The sequence below is a fragment of the Genypterus blacodes genome, unplaced genomic scaffold (genome assembly GCF_046128005.1).
Source record: "Genypterus blacodes isolate CSIRO-AG114 ecotype Tasmania unplaced genomic scaffold, CSIRO-AGI_Gbla_v1 ptg000070l_1, whole genome shotgun sequence".
NCBI lineage: Eukaryota > Metazoa > Chordata > Actinopteri > Ophidiiformes > Ophidiidae > Genypterus > Genypterus blacodes.
Window position 1 is genome coordinate 5,669,286 of NW_027466880.1, and position 18,569 is coordinate 5,687,854.

An 18,569-nucleotide genomic window follows, 5' to 3' on the forward strand; every position below is an offset into this window, starting at 1 on the left:
TAGATTGTTTACACAAGGCATGTTACATCAAGAGCTCTGCCATGCAGTGTTTCATATAATCCGTGGTCCACAAAGCAGTCATGAAAATCTTAGAAATATGGAGGCTCAGCATGGGTTTCAAAACCTGAGCCTCTTTCTTGCTGTGAATGCAAACCACTGAGCCACTGTGCTGACAGAAATCAGGAAGGTCTTTCCTTCCTGCAGCAGTCAGACTATTCAATCAGCACCTCTCCCAGAAAACCTGGTCTAATGATCACACTATAATATCCCTGATGAACAATATGTAACATATTCATCGTTTTGCAATTTTTGTACTTAGTTGTATTGTTGTACTTCTGTTAGGCCCTTATTTTATTTCAATGCCCTTTATTGTTTTGCACTATCCACTTTATGCTGTAACAATGTGAATTCCCCCGTTGTGGGATGAATAAAGGCTTATTTTATCTTATCTTATCTTATCTTATCTTATCTTATCATCAGAAAAACAAGGGAGGGGGGGAATGTTGGGGCCAGGTTAATCGGTCAAAATCCTTTCAGTTTCATTGTGAACATGATTAATTCCTGAATTGAACATTTTTCAATTGACCCCAATACACTGAGGAGCTTTCAGATTAGATGGCGAGATTTCCTCCAGGTTACATAATTGATTACCTTTTCACCTCTGACCAAAATTAAAACAAAATGCAGAGAAATTAAGCCTGTTCAAATTAGTTTATTTTATTTTTTATTATCAAAAGGGAAACCCTGATGAAAAATGCAAATAACATCCTTTTACAAAATGGACACTGAATCAAATATTTTAGAAACCGTGTGGTACAATTAAGTTCATACATTTATTCAAAGTCCTCCACAAAATTGCTCATCTGCAACAACAGTACATTTGAGTGCAGTTTACATTGAGGCATAGTTATATTATTTTGATGGATTTCTTTTTACAACACAATTCATCTGTCATATATTTTGACAAATTAGTATTAGTCGTGGACATCAGAGTATGCATGAACACCCTACCAAGAGTTTCATAAGCATTACCACAGTAAAAACATTTTAAAAGAAATCATTTATTATGAGGCATCCAGGTAAAACAAGCCGTCAGTCATACAGTCTTTACAAGTTATTAAGGCTGACACATCAGCAAACTCATGTTGAAATATGCAGACTACTGACAGTGATCTATGCTTTGGTCTTCACCAACTCCTGATAAATATTTGGTTTCATTTGATGGTAGTATGACTAGGGTTACACGCAGAAATGTACAGTTAAACTGAGGTAGCATTCCATCCAAGGTTTTTTTAGCCTGTGTGGCTAAACCTGCCCCAAGATTAATGGTTCCAAACAGATGGACAATTGTTTTGGTCGTAATTGTTAAGCTGTCTTCATCATACAGAGTCTGTTGATTCAGTTTTGATTTCAAAAGTATTGATGAATGAAGCTTGAGCTTTTTGTGTCTCTGCTGTTCAAGTTTTGCTTTGCTCTGCTTGGTCTATACAGGTCTGATCATGTCGGCTGTGACCGTCATCATCCTCATCCTTTACTTTGTGATTAAAACCTTTGGGGTCCAGGGCCAACCCTGGCTCAAAGAATGTACCCCCATCTACATCCAGTACTTCGTGAAGTTTTTTATCATCGGCGTGACGGTGCTAGTGGTGGCTGTTCCTGAAGGCCTGCCATTGGCTGTTACCATCTCTCTGGCGTATTCTGTGAAGGTAGGGAACTGGACTTGATGGTGTCTGGGTAATGAGGTGTGAATTTGTGGAACAACACTGGCATTACAGCTACACACGAGAAGAGTTGACCTTAAATACTACAAGGTTCAGAATTTCTACAGAAATAAAAATCTTGTTAAATTATTGGACTTTGAAGCTGTTTTACATGCATGGACATGTAAATAAGGGAAATAATAAGCTATCCCAAATGATCTCCTGTGATGAAGTCATTGAACTGTTGAATAACCATGACAAAATCGTGAAGGCTCAAGCTAGAACCTGAAAAGTGAAACTAATGAAGATATGTGACATTTTGTTGTGATTCCCTATTATTGAACCGTTACAGATTTTGCTAATATTTTCTAGACTAGAGCTAGCTGGCAGTAACTATTTCATGCCATGGTAACGTTGGTGAAGCTGCCATGCTGACTGGCATCCAACCACAGAGTACTATCCAAAGTAAAGCCAAGTAATCACACCCCTCACAAGTTATTTTCACTCATTATTGTTTTTATTTTACTGTTCTTCCCATTTCTTTCATATTTTCCCATTCAAAACGAATGTTCAAACTACCACCAAAACCTCATTTTATGTTGTTTTCTTTCTTCATACTTTCACCTTGAAACACCATTCAACTTTTGAAATGCTTTCTATACCTTCAAAAAGTTGAAGGTTTAGACAAGTATCTATACCTCCTCCAGGCTTTGCCTCTTGGCACCTACTGTATGTCCTGTTGTTCAACTAGAACTTAGCTTCTTGGCACTTACTCTTTTATTATTGTAACCATGCCGTGCATCACTTTGGATAAAGACATCTGCTTAATGACTAAATGTAAATGTATTTAGGGAAGTGTCGAGACTAAAAGGATTTGTCCAGAATTTTTGGACAGTGGCAATTTTATTTGTAATTTTATTTTCACTTTATTCACACAGTTTGTGAACTTTAACTGTATGAAATAAATATGAAAGTTACTTGCAAGATACAGTTACAGTCCACACAGCAACGGTTAGTAAAGGTTAGATTACTTGTACCATGGAAATAAAGTCATGAAAATATGTTAGGTAGTGAATGGTACGGAAAAATCTGAAAGGTATTTGGATTTTACTGACAAATATGTGTAGAAGCAATGAAGGTATGACAAAATGCAAGATAATTTGACAGAACATTTCAGTTAATCAAAACCTAGACCTAGACACCTGCAGATCAGGATTCTTTATCCTGTTGTGGTTTTTCTGTCCTCTGTATATATATAGCATATATATATCTGATACCCTCTAGTTTTTCCTTGTTTCAGGTGTTTCTTTTATTAGCCTTAGTTGTTTTTTATTAGCATGATTGGTTAAAAAAAACTATTTTTTTAGTATAGAAATTGTGAAAAAATTTAAAAGGAAAGTAAGTACCGCTTTCCACTTTTGTTCTGCCAATTAGAAAATGATGAAGGACAATAACTTGGTTCGTCACCTGGATGCCTGCGAGACCATGGGTAATGCTACAGCCATCTGCTCAGACAAGACGGGTACGCTGACCATGAACCGTATGACGGTGGTCCAGGCTTATGTTGGTGACACTCACTATAAGAACGTCCCTGAACCTGAGGCCATCAAACCAGAAAATGTGGAGATCATGGTCAACAGCATCTCCATTAATTCTGCATACACCACCAAGATTCTGGTGAGATGATGCAACACATTCACACACATGTATGTACAGGTACACACATACTCACACTCATACACATGCACCATATTGTTTTGAAAGCTTCATATACACTATGTGTTTTAGGTACTGTACTGAAAACATGTAGTTTGAGGTAAAGCAAACATACAGGATAACATTAATCATACATGTGTCTGGATTTAGTGGTGGTCAATAAGCATGGTTACAATAATAAAAAAGTAACTGACATCCAAATTCTTTGTCCCATTTCAGCCACCGGAGCAAGAAGGCGGTCTACCCCGCCATGTGGGTAACAAGACAGAGTGCTCTCTACTGGGTCTCGTATTAGCCCTTAAGAGAGACTACCAGCCAATCAGGGATGAGATCCCAGAGGAGAAAATGTACAAGGTCTATACTTTCAACTCCTCTCGCAAGTCCATGAGCACTGTGTTGAGGAACCCAGACGGCAGCTTCCGCATGTACAGCAAAGGAGCATCTGAAATCATTCTGCGCAAGTAAGATGTGAAATGATATTAATCAAGTCGCGCACATTATTTCTATCTCACAACACCATAGCCTACATTTTGTTTATCCTAATTGATCATTTTCAATGATTAGATAATGATCTCATCCAACTCTAATAGTTTGCATTATGATGATTTATTACAAAGATTATTAGTTGGGTTTGGGCAATTGCAATTATTTTTTCTCTTTGTCTCACAGTAAAAAACACATAGTCAGTCTATAAACATAAACAAATTAATCAATGAATGTCGATTAATAATAGAAGTATTCAGTAGATTAATTGATAATCAATTGTGACAGCCCTGTGTCCCACTGTGATTACATGTTACTTTCTGCATTTACTGGATAGAGAGAAACGGATTGAGAGACTGAAAAAGAGAAAGTTGGATTTAAATATGGCGGGATGGATGGATGGCTGTGTATGATTAACAACACAATGCATTTACAATAACAGCACCATTATTAGTATCACTTGTGATACTTGTGTAGACACATGCTTTAAAACCATCTCTTCATACCTTCATCCAAATATCCAGATTTGACTGTGTAAATGTTTAGTCTGTACAAAAATATGTGGTATTATGCTTCCTCCGCTTCTCCTCCCCCCTAGATGCTCTCGTATCTTGGATGCCGACAGTCAGCCACGCATATTCAAGCCCAAAGACCGTGATGAGATGGTGCGTAAGGTGATTGAGCCCATGGCCTGTGATGGGCTGAGGACAATCTGTGTGGCCTACAGGGACTTTTCTGCTGAGGCTGGTGAGCCTAACTGGAACAATGAGAATGATATCCTCAGTGAGCTGACGTGCATCGCCGTGGTGGGCATCGAAGACCCTGTCAGGCCAGAGGTACAAAGCAGTATTAGGCCTCGGCCACAGTCAGGCCAAATCCGACCTGCTAGAGCAGGGGTGTCAAACTCAAATACACAGTGGGCCAAAACAGAAACAGGGACTATAGGGGGGCGGACGATATAAAACAATACAGGATGGCTGATCAGTCTGACAGCGGGGAGGGGAACGGGACGGTATAAAAACCTACATTTCTGGGCTTCAAAGTCGGCAAATCGCCAGGTAAACTCGGCGCTGAGTAAGTAGAGTTTTTGCGCTATATACCGGCGGGACAGCTCTAATAGACATTTGATATGGGCCTGAGTTTGACACCCCTGCACTAGAGGTTCCAATCCGGCCCTTGGGATGACTTTGCAAAGTGTGAAAGTTATAAGATATTAACTGCAAATTTTCAATAAGAGAAACCGCTATTCTTAATTTGTCCAGTTGGTTCGCACTTTTTAGCAGAGCTGAGTAGTGGACATAGCACAATACTGAGACCCAGCAGTTGGCCCTTAAAATTAAGTTTACACAATATATATATATTTATATATAGTTATACTAATTATATAATAACTATCGTTTGTTGCATTTATGAAATAATAGAAAAAACAGAGAAAACTGTTGACATACAACTCCAAACAGAAAAGCTGTGGTCCTTGCTTTATTAACCCACCGTGGACCCATGCTAAAATGGCTAAATTAATGTCCTCAATTCGTTCATTTTTGAAAACGGCTTTCTGCACCTTATGATATTCTGGAAATTAAATTTGCTCTCCTCAGTTTTTCCGTAGCAGTATCCAAATTGCTCTTTCACGTTCATCTCCAGCTTGGTACTTTTCAGTAGATGCTAGGTGTTTGTTCTGGAAATGTCTTTCAACATTACATTGATTGTTGTTTGCTTTTTGCTTCTCTTATTTATTTTCATTTCTATATCATTTTTCTCCATATAGCAAGCACATTCTTATTGATTATTATTAATTTTCTCCTGTATTGCTGGCAGGGAAAGCAATGTATTCTTCCACGCAGAATTAAACTTTCTATGTACCTCCAAGACTTTTTTGGGATTTATCCATGGGGAGTCAGTTCAGTGCACATTAATGTCACATCCAATCAAAAAACATATTCAGGAAACTTCAGGCTGGAATATAAATAGAGCTCATTCACTTTAATGTTTTATTCTCTCTGACCATTTTCCAGGTACCTGACGCCATTGCTAAGTGCCAGCGTGCCGGCATCACGGTACGGATGGTTACTGGAGACAACATCAATACTGCTCGCGCCATTGCAACAAAGTGTGGTATCCTGCTGCCCCATGAGGATTTTCTGTGTCTGGAGGGAAAAGAGTTCAACCAGCAAATCCGCAATGATAAGGGAGAGGTGAGACTAGAGATGCAAAAATCATAAAATATCAATATAATTGTGTTCTTCTTTGGCTTATTGTCACTTTAAATGTGCACAACCAGACAAGCACCCAGCATCTGAAACTGACAAGTCTGATCCAAAACTCAGTAAAATCCAATGTATACCGCTACAAGCTGTTATATTTTACTCATCAGAGATCATACTGGTGGATATGAAATCAGGTATTATTTTTGTTTTAAAATGAATATGAACTTGTTTTCTTAGCATTATTTGAGGTCTGAAAACGCATCATCTTTTTTTTTTTGACTAGTTGGAATTTTAGGCAAATAAATGCTCTAAACGACAATATTTTTTTATTTTGAATTTGGCATAAATATTGTCAGTAGTTTTAAGAATTAAAAAGAAAAGTTTATTTTTAATCTTTCTTTAGTTAAATTTTTTTGCGGTTTATACATATCAGATTGAACAGTTTAATGTTTTTTGCAGGTATTACTAAGGTAGGTGTTATGTTTATGTTGTGTTTACTATAAGAATATATATATGAATGTGTGTATTTTTTGTTAGGTGGAACAAGAGCGCCTGGACAAGGTTTGGCCTAAGCTGCGTGTTCTTGCCCGTTCCTCACCAACAGACAAACACACCCTTGTCAAAGGTGAGATAATATCACCTTCATTTGGGATGTGAAGCTCCAATCACAGATACAAAGGTTCAATCTTTGTTCAATGGAGGTCCCACCTTACCAAATGTCCAATCCTATTTCTGGGCAATTCACACGGATACATTGGCCAACTGGATTGACTCCCCTGACCTAGCCTGGTGCAGGCTGGAAGCCAAATCCTGCTGCACCTTCTCTTTCATACCTGCCTAAATATACTCCTGTCTCCCAACCAAGATCTCAAAGTTCACCAAAAACCTTGTGGTTCTCAATACTTTGAAGATTACATACCAATTTTGGAAACACTTTAAATTTGCAAACGCATGTTCCCTAGGGCCAGTCCACAACAACCACCTGTTCCCTCCCTCATTTTTGGACTCTTTTTTTCTCAGTATGGTATCAAAAAGGCATACAATGTTTCCTCCATCTAAATTCTAATGATGCCATCATCATCATCACAATGCAGATTGCCTGCAAACCAATTATTTAACTACCTCCAAACCAGACACTTTGCTTCCATCATTTTTATTAACTTCCCTTCCCCTCCTCCTCAATTAATGTGGGATGGCCTGCTTATGTTCTGCCTCTGAGAATCAGTCTCAAGGCAAATCCAGTGTTGTACTGCCCCATAAAAAAGTTAGGATGAGAACATAGAGCCATTTTTACACCACACTGAGCCCAGTGTAGTAAGAGTGGCAGTTGTTCAGGGGATGTGTTTTATTACCACTGGGGCAGAGCTCAAGTTAGCTAACTCTCTGAGTAACAGGGATTTTCAAACTAACCACTGGAAGAGTTTTGTTCAGACTGCTTTACATAAACAAGGATTCTGCATAAAACAGGGAGTGTTGTGATTACAGACTTCAGACTTTCTGTGTTGCTACAGACTAAGTAGACTGACTTGCGTGAAGAAGGAAAAGAAAAAAAAATTCATAACATTGGACCTTAAATCTCATTCATTTATTATGGGTGTATTTTTTTCCTTGTGTCAATCAGGCATAATTGACAGCACAGTAACTGAAACGAGACAAGTGGTGGCAGTGACTGGAGACGGTACCAATGATGGCCCTGCTCTCAAGAAAGCTGATGTTGGATTTGCTATGGTAACTTTATTTTAAATATTTCAGTTCTCAATGACTCAATACCAGTCAATGTATTATGATGGATTTAATGTAATGTGGCGCATGGATGCCTTTGATTGCCAGCGTCATGGACACCCCATTTATAGCTTACAGTAACATGTGATCTCAGTATTGAGATATTTTGTCTGGATAATGACATCTGATGATTGTTCTTGCATTGAAACATTACATTTTAAAGCCCTCTGGTAACCTGGAGTCTGCTGCATTTTGATCTAGCCTTAGTCAATGGGTTGATTCATGCAGAGCTCACTACGCAAGAAACCTATGGGCCCCGCAAATTACTTAAGGCCCCCCTGTAACATAAATGTGAGAATAAAAACAAAAACAATCTAATCACCCAAGTGAGCTTTCAAGTCAGCCACTACCAAGGAAACCAATCAAACAATATCAATACAGTGTTACATTTATTTACAGTGATCAATTAACACCTTACAACCATAACAATACCATACAGTACAAAGAAACACCAAACCACGACCCAAATACTATATACACTATCACAGAACAAGGTCAAATTCTCTGATAATCACAGGTGGCTTGGTTGGAAAATGTGTGGGAGGCAATGGATGCTGTGAGACTTTTTAAAGTCTACGGGCTGTCAGGATCAGCAAATCAACTGCGACTACCTCAGCAGACACACCTTCTCTGTTTAACAATCTAAGGAAATAATCCGAGACAGACAGAATGCACACACAAGCCACGTAGACAATAACACACCATACAACTGAGGGTCGTAACACCCCTGTGGGTGTCAATGTTGAAAACTTTGATGAGGATGAAGCAGAATTATCCTCCTGATCTTGAAATGAAGAAGAAACACCATGGGAGTGAATTGTTGGTGAATTGCTAAGGAAAAGACTGTAAGGTGAAATTTACACAATAGAAGCGGATATTGTGCAACCACCCATAGTTACAATTCAGAGCGGGAAAAGTCACACTTTGCATAACAACAATTTTGCAGGTAGACTAGTGATTCAAACTTATGGACAAACTTCATTTTTAACCTTCATGTTTTCAACTGAGTCTCTGTATGAAACAAACAGATCTGAAATTAACCAGAAATGTATGAATCAATTCCAATTGCCTCCTTCCTTGTCTTCCTGTCAGGGCATTGCTGGCACAGATGTGGCCAAAGAAGCCTCAGATATTATCCTGACAGATGACAACTTTTCCAGCATTGTCAAGGCTGTCATGTGGGGAAGGAACGTTTACGACAGCATCTCCAAGTTCCTCCAGTTTCAGCTCACTGTAAATGTTGTTGCAGTCATTGTGGCTTTCACAGGGGCCTGTATCACACAGGTAGGAGGTCATATATGCTAATTAGACTTCACACAAATATCCATATGTCAATATAGCTGTAGACAAGTGGCTCTCAATCCTGGCCCTGGAATTTTATTGTACTGCTTAATTTCCATCTATTTTCCTCCTGACTTACTGTCTGCATCTTCTTTTTTTCTTATTGCCTGTTCTACTTCCCAATTTTTACTTTTCATCTATTTGTTTTTGCTCTTCCTGTCTTTTTTGGTCTGGATCCTTATTAGATTAGGTCAGGACTAGAGGGTGTCGCAGGGTTCTTCCTCCAAACTCCACAAACACAAGGCGTAGTCAGAAGATATTGTTGATGTTATTTTATTACCAGCCTCCAAGGTGCGAATCGTGAACATATTCACGATACAAAACAAAATGCACAAAGTCAGCCAAACAAAAATACCCTAAAAAACAGGTTTCACAATCTAAGAAAAAAAAAGGAGTTCAGTAACCAACAGTTTTTTAAAAAGAAAACTCGATCCAATACATAGCATAAATGTCAATGTTACCCCCCGTTGTAACCAGACCACGACTGCCGGCACCCAGGCTGAAGGCAGTTTTTCATGTCCGTAGTCCCTCCCACTAAGCTTAAACAATTTCACAAAAACAATTAACACAATTTCTAATCATAAGACAGCAGTCATAGCTTCCTTAAACCCAAATAGAAATTACACAAATTATCCCGATTTTTATATCATTCTTCAACAATGAAAACAGGTAATTTGTTTACCCAAAAATAGTACTACAAACCAAAAACATAATTTTCCTGTTTCATGTCACCGTGTAAGGGCGCGAAAACATTCTATTTTAACAAAGGAAAAGTTACACCTCTGTTTGGCCAACCAACCCCGGCTGGGACACCGCAGAGCGAACGCGCAGCGCATTTCAACAATGTATCTGACTGTTTGTGTAAATGTATGTTTAGACCGACCACAGAACCACCAAGTGTGCACCTTTGGCTGCGCGACTGACGGAGAAATAATAACGGTGTTTATTCAAATCCGAGGGAGAACGGATAGGAGGGAGGGGGGATGTACGTGTGTGTGTGCGCGTGTGTGCACTGACCACAGTCATTGACAGGGCCGCGCCGTCACAGTGCTGCTCCGTCACATTATCCCCTCCTCCCGGAGGTTGGCATTGTGTGGCAACTCGAAAGGTAATCTGCCACTACATTCGTCTTGGTGTGTCGGATGATGAACCTTGAAAGGCTGTAGCGAGAGGTACCATTGAGTGAGGCGGCTGTTATGGTCCTTCATCGAGTTGATCCAGGTGAGAGCTCTGTGGTCAGTTTCTAGATCAAACTCCTGTCCAAGCAAATAATACCGCAGGCTCTCCAGCACCCACTAAATGGCCAGGCCCTCTTTCTCCACCGTGAAATACCTGGTCTCACGTGGCAGGAGCTTGCAGCTTAGGTAAAGTACTGGACGTTCCTCCGCAGGGGCTCCTTGGGCCAGGACTGCCCCGAGGCCGACTGCGGAATTGCCACTTGTACCAGAAATCTTCTGCTGAAGTCTGGACTCTTGAGGACAGGGGAAGAACACAGGTGAGCCTTCAAGGTGCTGAAGGCTGTTTCACAGTCGTCCGTCCAAGTGACCGTGTTCCTTTGTTCCTTACTGGTCAGTGCTGTGAGTGGGGCTGCAATGGTATCAAACTGGGGCACAAACTGCCTATACCAACCAGCCAATCCCAGGAAGGACCATATCTCCTTCTTGGTGCAAGGTCGAGGGCAGTTCTGGATAGCTTCCACCTTATCCTCTTGTCTCCTGCTGTGCCCACTCACACTTGGAGGGGTTGAGTGTCAACCCAGCATTCTGGATCCTACCCAGTACCAGTGCTAGGTGTTGCACATGCTCCTCCCCTGGCATCCTGGAAGACCTGCAGAAGCTGTTCAGTCTTCTCTGGTGACGGATGGGCCAACACAGGAGTAGCAGTCCTCATTAGTGTTTACAATTCTGTCTCCTCCATTTCCTCTTCTATGTCCACCTCCCTCACCAGCAGAACCTTTCCTGGAGCCTGGATCGGACGCTCTTTCCACTCTTTCAACAGGTTGACGTGGTAGGTCTGTTTTGGTTTTTTCTTCTCCGGGTGATGGACCTCGTACGTGACCGGGCCCATCATGCGGGTGATACTGTATGGCCCTTGCCATTTTGCCAATAGTTTGTGGTTGGACTAAGCGAGGAGCAGCAGGACTTTTTGGCCAGGCTGGAACTTGCGGTGCCGAGCCTGTTGATCATACCAGCTCTTCTGGCTTTTTTAGGCCTCACGCAGGTTGACCTCTGCCTCCTCGTGGTATCTTGCCAGCCAATTCCTCATGTCCAACATAAACTGCACTACCCCTCTATCGCTTGGAGTGGTGGGAGGGGCCTCCCAGCTTTTTCGAAGCAAATCCAATGGCCCCTGTACATCCCAGGACATCTCTGTAGGCAAAGAATATAAATGGCGGCCAGCGGTCCCAGTCCTTGCTACATTACATTACATTACATTACGATCATTTGGCAGACGCTTTTATCCAAAGCGACTTACATTACATTACCACCCTTCGCAGAGGGGGGAGCAATTGAGGGTTCGGTGCCTTGCTCAGGGGCACCTCGGCAGGGGCTCATACCGGCGACCCTCCGGTTCCCAAGCAGAAGCACTACCCACTGAGCCACTGCTAGTGTCATCCACAATATTTTTCAGCATTTTCTTCAGGGTCTGGTTGAATCTTTCGACCAGACCATCAGTCTGTGGGTGGTAAGGTGTAGTCTTAATGGCAGAGATGTCCAGTTGTTCCTGGAAGAGTTGCATCAACCTTGAGGTGAAGTTGGTCCCCTGGTCTGTCAGGATCTCATCCGATATCCCGACTCTGGAGAACAGTTGGACGCACAGTGGGAGCGGTGATTGTGCGCAGGGGCAAGGCCTCTGGGAAACGGGTGGCATAGTCACTCACAACCAGGATGTACTGGTGACCACTGCTGCTTTTCACCAGAGGGCCCACGATGTCCATGGCTTTCCTGTGGAAACAAACAAGGTCCTTACCAAATGCTTGTGGGTTTTGGGCAGTGCTGGCGTTACCTCGCAGCTTCTGGCTGTTCTCCGTCCTTGTAGGTCTCAACTGGGGTGGCTGGAGTGTCGGTCGGTATGCTGTGGTGGTGGAGCGTAAACCTGGTCCTCCTCTCCGCGCGTTGAGGTACTGCAGAGCCAGCTTAGCCGCTGCGAGCCCATCCACTGGCTCATGCTCCTTTACCCAGGTCCTCGCCTCAAAAGGAAGCACCCGGAGTAGTTGCTCCAAAATGATGGTCTCACCGACTTCCTCCTTGCTGTGTTGCTCCGGGCAGATCCAGCGCCGGTAGAGGCCCTTAAGGCGGTGGTACGTCTCAGTAGGGTTCTCGCCGAGTGCACTGTATTTGCCCGGAACTGCTGCCGATAAGTCTCTGGTGAGATTTCAAATTTGGTCAGCAGTGCTGCTTTCAAGTCACTATAACAGTGGGCTCTCTCTTCATCCATTGCAGTATAGGCCTCCAATGCCTTACCCGACAGCAGTGGCACGAGTCGGCATGCCCACTCTCTCTCTGGCCATTGCCATGTTTTACCAATACGCTCCAAGCGTAACAAATTGTTTTCAATGTCCTCACCCACCTGATACTGGGGAATTCTTGGCTCAAAAACGTGTCTCCATTCTGGCCTTGGGGGTTCAGGGGTTGGCAGTTCCAATCTGGGACTGCTTGCCGTCATGGTGCTAGGCGTTGGCTGGGCAGCATATCGAGGCGACTCGACAGTCACAGGAAGAGAGAGCCTCAGGCCTCGGATCTCCCCCAACAGACCCGCCTCTCTCCTCTGCTGTGCCACTAAGAAGTCCTTCACCATTGTCAGCAGTTCTCCACCTGCCGAGACTGGGGCCCTGGGAGCTGCTGATTCCGTCCCAGACCCGTCCTCTCCATCGTCCTCCTCTGACGATACTGATGACGATGCCACGTGTCCCACCCTGGGTCTACCCCAGTGGCTGCCAGCTCATCCTGCTTTCACCGCTGGGACCGCAGTCCGGTGCGTTGCCTTAGGGTGCGGGTTACCTTTTGACTCGCCATCCCACTTCTGACACCATATGTCGCAGGGTTCTTCCTCCAAACTCCACTAACACCAGGCTTAGCCGGAAGATATTGATATTTTATTACCAGCCTCCAAGGTGCAAATCGTGAACATTTTCACGATACAAAACAAAATGCACAAAGACAGCAAAACAAAAATACCCTAAATAACACGTTTCACAATCTTAGAAAAAAAAGGAGTTCCTCAGTAACTAACAGTTTTTTCAAATGAAAACTCAATCCAATACATAGCATAAATGTCAATGTTACCTCCGTTGTAACCAGACCACGACTGCCGGCTCCCAGGCTGAGACAGTCTCTTTTATGTTCGTAGCCCCTCCCACTAAGCCTAAACAATTTCGCAAAACTATTAACACAATTTCTAATCACAACACAGCAGTCATAGCTTTCTTAAACCCAAATAGAAATGACACAAATTATCCCGATATTTATCTCATTCTACAGCAATGAAAACAGGTCATTTGTTACCCAAAAACAGTACTACAAACCAAAAACATAATTATCCCGTTTCACGTCACCGTGTAAGGGCGGGAAAACATTCTATTTAAACAAAGGAAAAGTTACGCCTCTGTTTGGCCAACCAACGCCGGCTGGCACACCGCGGAACGAACACGCAGCGCATTTCAACCACATGGTGCGTGTATCTGACTGTTTGTGTAAATGTATGTTTAGACCGACCGCAGAACCACCAAGTGTGCACCTTTGGTTGCGCTACTGACAGAGTAATAATAACGGTGTTTATTCAAAACCGAGGGAGAACGGATAGGAGGGAAGGGGGATGTACGTGTGTGTGTGTGTGTGTGTGTGTGTGTGTGTGTGTGCGTGCGCTGACCACAGTCATTGACGGGGCCGCGCCGTCACAGTGCCGCTCCGTCACAGAGGGTAAAATAATATAAAAGAGAGAAGAAATTTGTGGTTGGTAGATTACTTGTTTGTTGTTACAATTCGTCTTGGCAATGAATCTTATACCGTTTGAAAATTCTGTCCACTTTTAAATGGTGCCACATTTGTGAGGAACATGCATTTGTGGGATGAGCAGCAGAGCTGAGTATGTGGGTTGTGCCCATGAAAAATAAGAAATATTGGCAATTTAACAATTGATTCTTTTAACTAACAGGAGCCTCAGAAGCGTGTGGAAGAACCATACATGGCCACAACAGCCTGGCACCTCCTCCTCATGCATTTGATGCCTTTGTGGCAGGCCATTCCATCCTCTCCACTCCCAAATTCTGGAGTTAGTCTCTGAGAGACTTCAGAGAGACTACAGAGACTACCTCCTGCATGGTATCTTCACATGCTACTGAGGATCCTATTTGTTAAATGAATAAATTGTTAAATTGCCAATATGTCTTGTTTCATCAGACTTCAATCATCGTTCTGGGTTTGCAAATGTAGATTAGATTAATATTAATATTTACCTCTGAAACATCCCAGATCATAAAGTATCTGTGTATCGGAGAACTTCACTAAAGACCCTTGAATTTATTTAACTCTTGAGATTTTTTTTCCCATTTTGTAATATCAAACAGACCAATAGTGCATTCAATGAGATACACCAACCATAACATCTGCCTTCCACTTCCAGGATTCTCCTCTGAAGGCGGTGCAGATGCTGTGGGTTAACCTGATTATGGACACCCTGGCCTCCCTTGCCCTGGCCACCGAACCCCCAACTGAGTCTCTTCTTCTGCGTAAGCCCTACGGCCGTAACAAGCCTCTCATCTCCCGAACCATGATGAAGAACATCTTGGGCCATGCTGTCTACCAGCTTACTATCATCTTCACATTACTATTTGCTGGTGAGTCAAAGGCTGCATATCCAATACATATTCAATGGTACGGTTAGAATGGTACATTTAGGCATGTTGCCTTCATTATGAAGTATTTCAAATCAAGCACCGTTGGCAAATTGAAACTCTGCTGTGCTTCGGAGAGCAGTATGGCATTTGATTCTAAAAAAATCGAATGGGAAATTGTGCAGATGTTCTTACCTTTTTAGAATTTATATTGTAGATATTTATATTGTAGACATGGCTTGTGACAGTGCGTGGGTGTGTGGGAGCAAAGGACAGCGGTCTGTCTCGAACAGTGATGTCAGTGTGTTTTGAGCGAAACGGATGAGGAGAGTGTGACTGAAACAGCATTATGATGTACAGTTCATACATAGTCACATATTGTCATGATCAATAACATATTAATTAACCCGCTAAGGAGATGATGTTTAAACCTGTTTGTTGTTTGATTTGGTTTGTTTGTTTGGAGGATTATGAAAAGTTCTCATTCAATTTTAGCATTCTTTGCTGTTGATCTGAATGCAGGGGCGGATACAATCATTTTGATGTTTGGTGATTATTTAACATTTGGAGAGGTTATTATTCTATAATTGTATTATTTTCTTCTGCAGTAAAATACAATCTTGAATGAGAACCATCTGTCATATTTATCCCATCTTGGATTATAAGTAGGTTTAGTGTTTCATACTAAACTAGTCAAATTTAATTATAAATCACATTTAAAATAGCAGAAAGCCTTGTTCAAGGTGCTCTCCTTTTGTTTCAAGTGTATTTTGCAGTGGCCCTGCCTGTCTACATTAAAAACATCTATTTCCCTCCTCAGGTGAAAATTTCTTTGACATCGACAGTGGTCGGGATGCACCTCTGCACTCACCGCCCTCTGAGCACTACACCATTGTGTTCAATGTGTTTGTGATGATGCAGTTGTTCAATGAAATAAATGCAAGGAAGATCCATGGTGAGAGGAATGTGTTTGAGGGAATATATCGGAACCCCATCTTTTGCAGCGTTGTCCTGGGGACGTTTGCTCTGCAGGTATTTGCATAATGTGATGTCCTCACCATGTGACAATGTGCTGCTACAGCGCATACAAATACCATACATTGTATTTTTGATTTTCCTCAGATCATCATTGTGCAGTTTGGAGGGAAGCCTTTCTCTTGCACTGCTCTGACCATTGACCAGTGGTTGTGGTGTGTTTTCATCGGTGTTGGAGAGCTGCTCTGGGGTCAGGTATGAGCTTTTCACTCACTAAAAGCTTGGAACAGAAGCGGATTAGAGCATTTTAGTTCTATATATAAAGTCAATTCTGAGTTAAAGGAATTACATTCCATTAGCTTTGACGCTTGGCACACAGTTTTCTGCCGTAGGGTTGCCATTGTAACCATTGCCATGGTAATGACCTCTGAAAGCAATGCAACTCATCCACATAAGCACCCAGGGAAAACAAACCCAGCATGCCAGTCCCTCTGCAATTATATACACTAATGCACCATTACGGGCATGATGCAATAATAATGTGCACATATGCACATGCAGATCACAAATGTGTGTACTCCTCAGCACATGAACTCACAAAACCGTAGAGAGCACCACTTACTGCATAAAATGTCTTTCAGTGGGTTCAGGTATGTGAGAAGGAGATGCAGATACACATTGCTGAATAATGCTGAGTAACAAAACATAAATAAATAACAACAATAACAAAATTTGTTCATGAAACGCTATCACATAACTTTGACACTTATTCTGGTTGATTTGGTTTACTGCCTTAAAAGAGCCACTGTCTTCAAAAGCACCTATTAAGACTTGATGCTTTTAATATATTTACCCTCACTCATATAATACAAAACAAAAGACATTTCTGTTTGTTCAGAAGTTGACAGCCTGTAATGTAGACTTTGACAGACTTGACAAATCTCCTTTAGATGTACAATGCACTTTGGCTAATGACAAGAGATGGTTGTAGGTGGCTCCACATTTTGGGCGATATTCTTTAAAGTCAACAATAAATGTTGTGTGCTAAACAAAATCTCTGCAAAGGTCATTTTAACTCATTCACAAAGTCAAGTCAAATTTATTTGTTTAGCCCAATATAACATACATCGGGCTATACAATGTTTCAAAGGGCTTTACAGTACAATAACAACAACCACTTTGTGGGCCGGCCCAAAGCTCTATAGAAGGACAAGGAACAACTCCCAAGAACGTATGAGCACAATAAACCAACCTTGGGTGAGGCAATTCAAAGAGAGATTCCATCTCCTCAAATGGCCAGGTGTGGAATAGGAACCAAGGGTTGTAGAAATACAATTATACAGCAGAAGATGAATAACATGTGTGGGGGCCCCACAGGCCAGAGGGATGGTTAGTCGGAGCATGGGGAAAGCATGTACATCAAGTGATATAGTGACAGAAAGAGAGAATCAGCTGCTGTGCCTTATCTTCTGAGCTACACTAACACTACCACTGACCAACCTTAGGCTAAGTCAATGCTAAGGTGAGCCTATCAAACCCTAAACTAAACTTAGGCTAGCTAATAATTCTCCTGTACAATGATACAGTGCTGATATCCTGTTATTATTGCCAGTTTAGCGACATTCAAAGACGTACAAATATAAGTGCATTTTTAGTCGAGAGTTGGGCAGAGAAATATTTTCTAACAGATCTGTTTGATTCTCAAAGTGATTGTAAAGTCTCCTAAGATTATGAGGTTGTTGGCATGAGTTACCATGTCTGCAATAAAAGTGGCAACAACCGCAATATTAAACGAAATATGCCTAGTTTAGAGGGCTGTGCACCAGTGGAAAGTGCCTGGTTTAGAATTATTAGTAAAATAGACGAGAAATCTATGCCACTGCATCTTTTGCCTCTGCCTTTTTTGGAAATGCGACCAGCATGAGCATGAGTACAATCTGGAAGAAAGGATTCATTTAATCGCATGAAATCATTATCTTGAAGCAGTGTTTAACCAACACTCAGTAGATCAAATGTGTGTTGTCTTGGATCAAGTCGTTGTCTTGTAGCAACTTACTTTCTAGAAATCTGTTATTCCTAAAGCCTAAATTCAGGCTAGTCATGCTCATAAATGGGCAGAACAGATGATGCATGTTAACTGATTTCATATCAATGAACAGATAATGGGATAACTTTATTATAAAATAGTTTTGAACTGTGAGGGCTATGCGTGACATGGCTCAAGAAGGTAGAGTGGTTGGAAGGTTCCTAGTTCAATTCTCCTAGAGAGCCTGTCAAAGCGTTGTTCACCTGAACCCCTAACGGCTCCTGAAATGCAGGTTGGTGCTTTGCACGGTATGCCCCTGCCATTAGTGTATGAAATGGTGAATGTGAGGTCATATCAAAGCACTTTATTTTGAAATTTGGAGAAAAGCTTGATATGTAGGTCCTGAGAACACAAGGTCCATTATTTCCCAAAACAATCTGAAAAGTTGATCGTCAGACCACAATAGACATTTCCAGTGTGCATCAGTCCATTTCAGATATGCTTGA

The 18,569-nt window shown here is 41.8% G+C and overlaps 1 protein-coding gene across 1 annotated transcript in view; it reads left to right on the forward strand.

Annotated features, from left to right (window-relative positions):
• The window catches only part of LOC143005477 (plasma membrane calcium-transporting ATPase 1-like), an 86,871-nt gene that overhangs the window by 56,455 nt on the left and 11,847 nt on the right, over positions 1–18,569 (forward strand). The window contains exons 9-19 of the mRNA XM_076156898.1: positions 1,492–1,706; positions 3,135–3,377; positions 3,636–3,877; positions 4,498–4,735; positions 5,915–6,094; positions 6,644–6,731; positions 7,728–7,834; positions 8,981–9,172; positions 14,852–15,065; positions 15,883–16,094; positions 16,185–16,292. Of these exons, the coding sequence (XP_076013013.1) occupies positions 1,492–1,706; positions 3,135–3,377; positions 3,636–3,877; positions 4,498–4,735; positions 5,915–6,094; positions 6,644–6,731; positions 7,728–7,834; positions 8,981–9,172; positions 14,852–15,065; positions 15,883–16,094; positions 16,185–16,292 (2,039 nt within the window). The remainder of the gene's footprint in view (positions 1–1,491; positions 1,707–3,134; positions 3,378–3,635; positions 3,878–4,497; positions 4,736–5,914; positions 6,095–6,643; positions 6,732–7,727; positions 7,835–8,980; positions 9,173–14,851; positions 15,066–15,882; positions 16,095–16,184; positions 16,293–18,569) is intronic.